This window comes from Ixodes scapularis, unplaced genomic scaffold, assembly GCF_016920785.2.
Source record: "Ixodes scapularis isolate PalLabHiFi unplaced genomic scaffold, ASM1692078v2 PGA_scaffold2__306_contigs__length_199485367, whole genome shotgun sequence".
NCBI classification, from domain to species: Eukaryota; Metazoa; Arthropoda; class Arachnida; order Ixodida; family Ixodidae; genus Ixodes; species Ixodes scapularis.
In genome coordinates, this window is record NW_024609857.1 from 52028980 (window position 1) to 52040309 (window position 11330).

At 44.7% G+C, this 11330-nt stretch overlaps 1 protein-coding gene across 1 annotated transcript; it reads left to right on the forward strand.

The window, feature by feature from the left end:
* The first annotated feature begins 5107 nt into the window (after positions 1 to 5107).
* LOC115310298 (paternally-expressed gene 3 protein-like) lies at positions 5108 to 11081 on the forward strand. Its single transcript, XM_042291391.1, has 6 exons — positions 5108 to 5143; positions 6352 to 6465; positions 6619 to 6938; positions 7482 to 7704; positions 7972 to 8815; positions 10892 to 11081. Coding segments are annotated over exons 1-6 (1539 nt in total). The 3' UTR covers positions 10894 to 11081.
* The last annotated feature ends 249 nt before the right edge of the window (positions 11082 to 11330 follow it).

Below are 11330 nucleotides of genomic sequence, written 5' to 3' on the forward strand. Positions count from 1 at the left end.
AACAACAACAACAAAAAACAACAACAACAAAAAAACAAACAAAAAACAAAACAAAACGCGTGGTTGCGATGACGGTGAGTTTCATACACATACGTTCAAGACGACAACATTGTGCAGTCTAGAGGTTTTTGCGCGACACAAGGGACAATCAAAGCGAGTAGACACGAACAAGCGCAGACCTCTAGACTGCATCATGAACCAACTAGGCCAACAACAAGTTTTAATTGAACAACATTGTCGTATGTGGGTCATGGCTAAAGCCAATAGATGCCTGACGAGGCCATGCCACACCTTCGAATACAGCAGAATAACACCACACGTAAGAGAAATTGAAATAGACCATAAAAGAAATGGAAATAGCTCCACAACCAGAAGGCTTAAAAACGGTACAGTATTTTCTGAACTCCGGTCGACACCCAATGTATAATATGCAAAAACAAATTTATTAAAAAAAAGTATTATTATTAGATATTCTGCGCTGTGTGCGCGGACTATGCGCTGTGCGCATAGTCCGCACACAGTAAATAGCCCGCACTTAACACCTAACCTAGACTGCGCGGAAAAAAAAAAGTTCAGGCAGAGCACATCTTGACAAATTCCTGCTTTATTAACTCACAAAGAAGCGTGCATTATACATAAATTAATTATTAACATAGCCTGTCATTCACAAAATTCGTCACATCTCGTCATAATGAACGACCTTAAATGCATATTCTTACATAGTCCGCACTTCTGCCTAGTCCGCACCCTCTAAATTTTCTCTTTTTTAAATGTGTATAGTCCGAAGGCTACAGTCCGGAAAATACGGAAGTTTTCTCTGATACAATATTTTGTGGGAGTCACGTCCGTGCTTCATTATTCGCGTGAGCTTAAAAAAAAGAAAAAAAGAAATGTGGCGGAAGGGAAAAAGGAAAATGAAAGAAAAGTGCTATGACGTTTTGGTCGTCCAGTCAAATTGTCAACCCCGTCTTTTAAGTATACGAACAACAAATGCGGGCTTCTGCAAGTTTTCAGTACAGTAACTTATTTATTTTTTCTTACCTTGGAAGAGGGGTTTCTGATCTTCTTTGGGGGGCCAGATAAGAGATCTGTTGCTGTCTCAAGGGCCGGAACATAAATAACTAAATAAATAATCATATATAAGCATTTTTATACAAAATCGATAGTGGGAGTAAACATTTTGCAATAATAATATAAGATGGATGAATACATCTTCTTTATTTTAAAATCCAGTATTTAGTTTTAATTAGGACATTACACATAAATGGAACCCAGAAAACTCTCCATGCGTAATTCAAAGCGCACAGGAACTTTGGCATGTTTCCACAGGGCAAAAGACTAATGGAAATGATTGAACTGGCGCTGACAATATTCAATTGACACGACACAGAACATTAAGCACAATACGCGTGGGAACGCAAAATAATCTACACATAGGAGTTACGGAGACATGAAACAGGAAACTAGGAAGCGTGATGCTGGTGAGGACAATGTCGCATTAATAACATGGCGAGACGATACGCCTTACGATAGACAGTTTTCTCTCGTTTTTTTTGTTCTTCTGGTATCTTCGTTTAAGCGGTTGGGTGCGCGTTCCGTTGACGTTCAAATGCGAAAGCATTATAACTGTCCTATGGAGCGAAACCGGCGTTTTCTCTAACCACCTGGAGCAGCGAAACTGCAGTTAAATTCCCATTGGCCAAAAGCACGGCAACTCAGATGCTTCGTCACGGAAGTCGACGGGGCCCTGATGATCAAAGCGGACGCGCTTCAGAAAAACAAAACACAAAGAAAAGCGCAGCAACGCATATGCATCGTCACGGAAGGCGTTGGGACGGCGGGGTTCGCCGCGCCTGCGCACTAGAGGTCTGTGATGTCTCCGCAGGAGCGCCGTGTACGATAGGAAGACGTGGCGCGCTGCTTGTAGGAATGCGCTACGTGTAGGAATGCCTTGTAAGCAGTCTTAACTGTCTTCTTTAATATTTTTTTTTCGCCGGTAACAGCGGGTTTGTTGGAAGCGGGCTGTGGGCCGGCTTTATTGGAAGAACCGCGGCCAGCCACGGGCGGGTCGGAAGACCTCCGCGGGCCGAAGTTTGGAAGCCCCTGTCTTAGAACGAGATATTGCTCGATTCATTTTGAACCAAAATTTATGGACGCTTTTTTTTTAAAGTACTTTCAGTTGTAGCTGCATATGCCAGAGGATTTCAGTGCCTTTATTCTTTTCATTTTTAAGTTATCTCGCTGAATCGTTCTGGTTATTAGAAAGATAACTGTCTTTCTTGAGCCAAAGGGTTCATGTGTTCAAAGCACAAGCTTTCTGCGTGGTTACTTATCGCCAGGTTAATTTACTCGGCAACTTGGCGACGCACGGGAATGTTATCTAGCAACCACTTTTCTAATTTTAAGTGCCCTAAAACATACAAATATTTATTACTTTCGGACAGTATTTTTTTCTGGGGTATTTTAATTAAAAATAAGATGTTTCATGAGTAAATATTAAACAATTTCTAACGCCACTGAAACATTTTGAATAAAGACATGATTTCCGTAGGCAGGCGGTACGAGGAGCTCAAGTGGTCCTTCCAAATAAACGTAAATATTTCAACGACTAGGGTTTTGCCGCTCTAAAATTATGGCCAAAGAAAAACACTCTTTTTTAGTCTGACGTTTTTCTTGGGTTGGGGGAGCTGATGCATTCTAACTGATGTTCCAGTTCAACACACATCCCATGGTCGTTGCCATTTTAACATATTTTTGACGATATACTGGTTCTTGAAATATACGAAGCAATTGAGGTTTCCACTATTGACAGATTTTGTTTTGTTTTCTGATACCTTTCCGACCCGTTAATAAAGACGACGTTGGGGTGTTTTTGATTCATTTATATGTTTATGAACGTAATTCTTGACGCAGACTGTAGAGTTTAGAATCTCATGTAATATTCTTGTTTAACCAATCTCGCCTGCGTACACTCTTTTTTTTTTTACGGTATCGCGCTTTCCTCCAGATACTGCATATAAGTTATGTTCTCGCGGATAGTCGTACATTTGCACTTACAAAACTTAAAAAAATGTTCCGATGACTCCTAAATAAAGAAAATACACAAGTAATACACATGTCTCAATGTCAGATGCCCTTGCCGTTCCACTATTTACGTGCGTACATTCCATTCATATTTTCTGGGATGGAAATGAATGAAGCCTGATCTCCGCAAATAATTGAACGCCAATAACTCAACATTACTTCCCGGAATGGTGATGCCATAATAAGTAATTTTGTCCCACATTAGGCGAAGATTACTTTTTTAAATAATTATCTAACTGCTTTTCAGATAAATGAACAGTACGCGTCAATATGCTACTAGAAACGTGGTCCCTCAAGAACTGAAACTTAATTTAAACAACACAAACAACAATAAACAACAACAACAACAAAAAACAATAACAACGTTATCAGTTTTCACTTTCAGCACACCCCTCTCGTTCATAGGCATTATCGACCCAGGTTATCTCAGAAACTCAACACTAAAAGCCCACCACAGATGTTGTGTAATGCCATCTTGCTGTCGTGATGGGCATGATTAAACCCACAATAAAAAAAATAATAAAAAAATGCGTCGACAGCGGAACATGCATCCAATTCACAATAGATGAGAGCAAAAGAGTTTCGACGCGCTTTCGAAATTGCGACCACGTACTTAGCTGCGGCAGACGTGGATGCCGCGCCGTTGGCCTTCAGGCGCAAGGTTAGGGTGGAACGGGTGACGATATGCCTTGCCTGACCGCTGGCTTCTGGTTGCGGCCCCTTCCGTGAGGAGTAAGCGCGGATGCTCCGCAGTGGCCGCGCCAAGGCTCCCATACCGCCCACCGGACTCAGCGACGCTCTCTCCGTTCGCGCTGCCATATAAAAACGAACGGTACTGCCCGGTCCGGCAGGAAGTCGGTTGTGGGGTTGGATGGAACGTACAACCATGATCGGGGTAAGTATCTGGGCGCCTCGTGGATGCTGGGCAAACATTAGCGGCGCGCTAGGGTTCCCGGTTCGAATTCTCGAAAACTTCTTCGGGTGGGTGATGCTGGAGTATTGAGAGCATCTCAATTTTTGTTTTAGGCAAAATAGAAGCATAGTACTTTATGGATTTTTGTTGGTCTCGGCGCAGTTGTACTTTGAATGACGTGCTTCTTATCTTGTTGTTTTTAAGGAAAAGTAAACGAATGTCGAGCTGAGATGGCTCATATGCCAGTAGAACCAACCTTTACGTTTCCATTCTGTAATCCCCCCCTTTTCTTAAATTTTTCCAAAAAAAAAGGTGATTTTTATGGAACACCAAACTTGTCTTTTCTCACGCTCTTCTCATCCAGTCATTGACGAACTGGCGTCGATTTTTTGTTTTATTATTATTTAGTATACGGCCAAAGCCTGTGCTCCAGCGAGCGAATCGGAGCGTCGAAACAAATTGCATGACAACGTATCGTCAGTGTGCGCACCTCGTATACGAACGTGCACTCCGTCGTGTTTCACTTCGTCGTAGAAGCGTATGCACTTAGGCTAGTTCCGCGAAGATTCACTTCGTCGCTCTGATTGGCTCGAGAGAGCCGAAGAGTCCTCTCCTTGCCGAGTTATGCTGCGACGGATTATAATGTACAGTCAAGTTAGACCGGGCATTTCCAACATTTAATAATTGTTCTATGATCAATGACCGCTTAACAAACCCAGGACGTCACGAACCTCGAGCATGTTTTTATCAATCCAGAGCCGATGAAATTGCGGCATAAGTCAACAAAAACGTCACCAAACTAATCATGAAGCAAAAGTAGTGGGAGTAGGGAGCCGTGTCCTGCGTGACTCAAGCTGTCAGTGACCGTAAACGTTTTGCTCGATTACGCTAGTAGATATTGATTGCACCGTGGCGGCGATGGTAACAGAGGGACAGGCTTGGCGTTACTCGAATAAAAGTACCCTACTTACTACTTTAGTCCCCCAAAAAAAGTAATGCTCCCAGACAGTTGCCAGCTAATGTTCCCAGCACAAGACCTCCTAAACAACAATCTCAATACACGAGACGTCACAATATGTTGCCGATTATCTCTGGTTATCGGCCTTATAGATGATAGTGGACGTCATAAAGAACAACAACATACATGTAAGCAAAGAACCAGTGTTTGATTCACTTCTGCGTCATAAGAAAGACTAAAAAATATCCTAGAATGAAAAAAAGGTGTTGTTAATTATGACGACTTGGGTCCATTTGAGAGTGTTTCTATATTTTTATAGGTCATACTTAGCTTTTATATGGTTCCTTGGGGGGATGAAATGAAATCGCCTGGACTAGACCTGTTGTCTTCAAATTTACTGTGATAGCCAGTGTTAGTTCTAGCCCCCAAGTTTAAGTCCTCTAAAATTCAAACAACGTGCAATGTATCAACTCGCAAATGCCGTTTCAAACTGCAAGCGTTACAGAGTGTCTTAGTTAAATAAAAACTTCTCGCGTTCAGAAAGTGGTCTAGAGAAAAACAGAATGCGTGACAATAATGAAATTGTGATGGTCTCACACAAGCGTGGAAATTCTAATTGCCTACTCGGTCGATATTTCTTTTTACGCACATTGTTGTTAAACGTGTCAAAAAAAAAAAATAAGCGCCGACGTTTTTTTTTTGTTTATATATAATATGAAGTTTCAGCAGATCGTTCCTGCAGGTCCGATAGTGCTCCTGGCCCGCTTCCAATAGCATTAAAAAAGCGATATGCTAAAACTCCTCATTACCGTGCCTGCGCAATTTAAAGCATAGTGCACACTCACACGTCCTTGATAAAATTGTGTGCGACTTTACGTTTCTTTTTCAAATGTATTGCAGTCATGCGTGCCTACGCCATGGCTTGAGATATTATCTGAATGGATCTTGCTCACGAATTAACTACGGCCAATTTTTGGAGAGCTTTCAAGGCCAAACCGAGATGAAAGTTCTTTTTTCCCAGGTGCTGTCGCAGCTTTTCGAACCTAGTATTTTCTCCGTTATTTCGCACCTGTTTTATAGTTACCAAATGGACCCAAACTTTACAGTTTTCGTTGTGATCTGCTCCCTGTAGTTTAGTTCTTAGCTTATCTGTTCTGTCAAAATTGAATGACTTCGCAATACATATTTTTATTCTTCAAATATGTAAATAAATTAAGTGAGCAAAATATAGTAGCGTCTTTTATAAACGGAATATCAAGCTTATACATACTGTTCTCAATAAATTGCATGGCTTACTTGTACACCTGGTGAATGTTTCACAAAGAAGTAATTTCTCCTGCCGTGTTTTCTCAGTTGTTTTCAAATTATCCACTTAGAATATTAATTTCCCTTACAGTTCCGTGCTGCCTGGGCTTTGTCTCTTATTTGCTCCGTCCTTGGCGGCGCCTACCACGACCACGTGGGACTTAATGGTCTGAACAGCCTGAACTATGCCGCCGGTCTTAACACTGTCAGTTTCGGCATCGGTACCCCTGGTGTGACCACCGTTCACTCTGCTGCTCCGAATGTGGCTACGGTTCACACTACGTCCCAGGGCGTTGCTACAGTTCACGGTGAAAATTCAGCTGTGACAACCGTCCACACCACCCCAGCGGTGGCCTCCTACAACGTTGCCCCAGCCGTGTCTGCCGTGCATACGGCTCCTGTGACCACTGTGCACACCACTCCTGCTGTTGCAACCTACTCTCCCGCGGCAGTGTCTAAGGTCTCATCTACGACTTACCACACATCTCCGGCTGTGACTAAGGTGTACCAGTCTTCTCCCGCTGTGACTACCTACCAGACGGCCCCGGCGGTCGCAAAGGTGTCCACTTACCAGACCGGCCCAGCCTTTGCAGCATACCAGGCAGCCCCGGCAGTGACCACTGTTCAAGCTTCCCCAGCCATCGCCACTTTCCAGGCTTCCCCGGCGTTTGCCCGCGTGTATCAGGGAGGACCAACATTTGCCGCTGGCCCAGCATTCGCCGCTGGCCCAGCATTCGCCCGTCTTTATCAGCCAGCCGTTGGTAGATTTTACCAGAACTTCCAGCCTGCTCCAGCTTTCACCAACTTTGCTGCCTTCCAACCCGCTTCTGCCGTGACTGGCGTCTATCAGGCCGCTCCAGTTGTGGGTCAAGCGTCTGTTACTAAAGTGTCCAGCTACCAATCTGCCCCATCGGTCACTACAGTACACGCTGCTACCCCAGCTGTCGCCACTTACCAGTCCGCGCCTGCCGTCACCAAAGTCACCAAGGTCGATAGTTACCACTCCCAGCCCGTCGTCTCTAGTGTATACCAACCCGCCCCAGCTTTCTCTAGAGTTTACCAGGCTGGCCCGGCATTCTCCAGGGTTTACCAGGCCGCTCCTGCTGTAGGAACCTTCCAGGCGGGTCCCGCGGCAGTCACTAAGGTTGACACCGCCACATACCACGCTGGTTCCGCTTTTCCCGCTTACCAAGCAGCTCCAGCATTCAACAAATACGCCAGTGCCGCCTATCAAACCGGCCCCGCCGTCACTACTTACCAGTTTGCACCAGCGGTCACGAAATACGCCACCGCCAGCTATCAGGCCGGTCCCGCAGTTACCACTTACCAGACAGCTCCAGCTTTTGGCAAGATCGCTGCTTATCAAAATAGTCCAGCTATCACCACTTACCAGGCAGCCCCAGCTGTAACTACCGTTCACGAGACCGCCCCAGCCGTCACTACCGTTCACGAGACTTCTCCAGCCGTCACCACCTACCACACTTCTCCAGCAGTCACCAAGGTTACTAAGGTCGACACTGTCCAGTCTCACCCACCTGTTGCCCGCGTTTATCAAACCGGCCCGACTGTCTCCAACGTCTATCAGACTGGTCCAGGCGTGACCACGTTCCACTCTACTCCATCTGTTGCCGCTTACCAGTCTGCTCCTGCCGTCACCAAGGTCACCAACGTCGACACATACCATGCTACTCCAGCTGTGACCACCTATCAGGCTGGTCCAGCCGTGGCCACTTTCCAGTCAGCTCCGGCCGTTACCACTTACCAGTCTGCTCCCGCCGTCACTAAGGTTACCAATGTAGACACGTACCATGCTGCACCAGCCGTGGCAACTTACCAGGCTTCTCCAGCGGTGACTACTTACCAGGCGGATCCAGTGACCACCGTTCACACAACCGGCCCAGCTGTCACCTCATTCCACGGTGCTCCCGGCGCCGCATCTTACCAACCAGCCCAAGCCGTCACTAAAGTGACCAATGTAGACACTTACCACTCAGCTCCGACCGTCACTACTGTCTCCGGCGGTGCCCCAACGGTGACTGCGTACCAGTCTGCTCCAGCTGTCACCACTGTTCACGGTGGCGGTGCCACGGTGGCCAGCTACCAGGTATCCCCAGCTGTGACCACCTACCAAACTTCCCCGGCGGTCACAGCATACCACGGCTCTCCATCGGTCACCACGGTGCACGCTGATGGTCCGGCCGTAACTGCTTACCATGCTGCTCCGTCTATAGCTACCACAGTCCACGGTGCTCCATCGGTCACAACCTATCAAGGGGCTCCAGTCGGCACTTCAACGGTGTCTAAAGTCAGCAACTTAAACGCGTATCACGCTTACCCAGGCGAGTTCACTGTTCAGGGAGCACCCGGAGTTGTGCAGGGTGGTCCAGCCTTTGGTTTCGCACCTACTGGAGCCTACGGCTATGGAGTGAACACTCTTGGTTACGGTGTCGCCCCTGTCGGACCTGGAGATGGACATGGACTTGCCCGCTACGGTCTCAACTACGCCTATGGACTTGGCCCCATTGACTACAACACTCTTAGTCGCAAGAAGAAATGTAAGCAGTTTGACACTTCCGTGTTTGATATATCCATATATTCCCTAGAGCCCTTATGGCTATGGCACTGTAGTTAGCTTCGTCGGTGTTCATAACATATACTGACACACCGTTATTGAATGCTCTGCTTCAACGAGAGTTCACTCTGGGCATCCACAATTTTTAGTTGCAGCCACCTATTGTGGTAGGCTACGGAAATAGACTTAGGGCACGTTGCGTTATCTGACTACTTCGTGTAGATTCGCAGCGTCCTGTTCTATGTCATTATACCTCAGCTGTAGACACATATTCGTTACCTATCATGCTATCATGCGTGCTATCTATATAGCGTGGTGTAGACAATGTAAACGGCTATATTAAAGCGTAGCTCTTAGGCGCCCGTTTCCAGCTTGAGCGGCATCGCCGTCGCCGTCGCCGTCGCCGTCGGCGTAACCGCGCGGTACATTATCGGAAACGTCCCATAATGCACCGCGGTGACGTTTTGGCACCGTGCCGAAACGTCGCGTGACGACGCGCGTTTCGCTCGTCGAAGAAGCAGGAGGGGAGGAGAAGAGGGTACGGATCAGGAGGAGGGACATTCTATCCCCTCAGTACCCTTCCCTCCTCCTCCTCAAGAGCTGCGCTCTAAATCGGCGTTACAGGAAGTTGTAAAGGTCTTTCATTTTTTTAAAATTGATTTCCATCTCACAAGTTGTTTGAAGGCTATAAAAGGCACAAAACGGGTCTGTCGTTAACAAACGCTTTGTTTGCACGATCACTTTTGCAAGGAAGGTGCTTTGGAAATTTACGTTTTTTCTCCTTAGACCATTTATGCTGCAACAGATAACCGTAAGAGCAAAAGGAAATTGCGAAAATTTTGAGAAATAAAAAAAAATATTAGCTTCATACATTTTTAAAAAAAATAAACCAAAGGCTTGATATTATTATACCGAAATCGTGGATATGCTTTGAACTAAACTACATTTATTTGCATATCGTAAATCAGGTGGCATAAAGAAGGTAGCATAAAACGATTTTCGCCTGTGCCAACATTTCGTGCGATTTTCGATTGACATTTTTGCAAATACGTTTAGCCTTTTTAGGGGGTGCGACTATGCACACTATTACGGTCTCATAAGGAAAGAAGAAAAAATCCGTTAAATTAACGTAGCATGCACTTCAGCTGCTGTCGAGTTTTTCTTTTTGTTTTGCTTTTTGCTGCATGAGCGACGTAAAGCCGAAAAGCAGAAGCAGAATGATAGAATCACAAGGTGCCATGCTTGTTCAGGAAGTGGCGTGAGGCACTTGTATCGAAAATTTCTGCATTGTATGGCGGCACTTAATGATGCTGTGTGATTTTCGCTCGCTGTATGATCTTGAAAACATTTCCTCATGGTTCTTAGAGCCGGTGGTAAAAACACGCGTACATACTCTTGACTGCGGAACTCTCAGCTGAATTGGTCTCGAACGTTCTCAAAACTCCATGATGTTTAGTACTGAACTGTTCAAAAGATACCTAACAAAACCACTTAAATACAAAAAGACACGGCCGAAAAAAAAAAAAAAAAAAACTATAATTGCTAAAATGGCTTTTATTTCAACACTCTATTGTTACCAGGCTCTCCACATATATCTTGTTCAATATCGGTGTCGCTTTGTATAATAGCTGTCTTTCTGATGTAGCATGGTTGGGTCAGGTCTAGTTCGGAATAACCAAAGTAATATCGTTCTACATGGTATAGCTGTGAGACGTACGCTTGAGGTGTTAGATTTCTAACTAATATTTCTAATTACGTTTATTGGATCTTGGTTGCATCGTGAAGGCGACACCAAGCCCAACTACTCTGCTTCGCACCATATTGTTTTTTCTGCAATATTTTTAATAAAGACAATATATACAAGTCCACATGTAAGGAGCATATAAGTTCACTACAAGCGTATACACTGGAGCGTGAGTACATGGCGTAGTTACAATATTTAAAAAAAGAAAAAAAAATAATTGTTCAGGTACTTTATGAGACTGCGTTGTACGACGTTTGTAGAGTTCTTGCAGGCTGTTGTTAAGTAACTGTCTGTTTCATTTTTGTTTATTTGCAGAAAACGAAAAAATAACCACGTAAGGGCTCAGGTCACATCGTTTTGTCACCCTCGAGAGTGGTATGAGCCGAGCCATCAGCCAATCCTGGACAAGAACAGGACTCAGGATTCGACTGTCAACTGTATTATAGCCACTGCCATCACAAGTTGTTTGTTGGATGATAATAATAAAAAACATATTCTCGTAAAAGTAGTATCCTGCCTTATTATTCGAAGGATCTGCATTTTACGTACGACGGCCGACTGAAAAGTAATAAGTCCGATTTTTTTTCTTTAAATTCGGGATTGCGTTACTCTACAGGCTTTGACTTTTTTTTTCATTTTCAAAGTAGCGTTATTCACTTTAATATATTTGTACAACTATTCAAACAAGAATCTAAATAAAGCGAAAAATAGTAAAAAGTAAATTCTTTGCGATATTACTTTCAACGTCGTATCC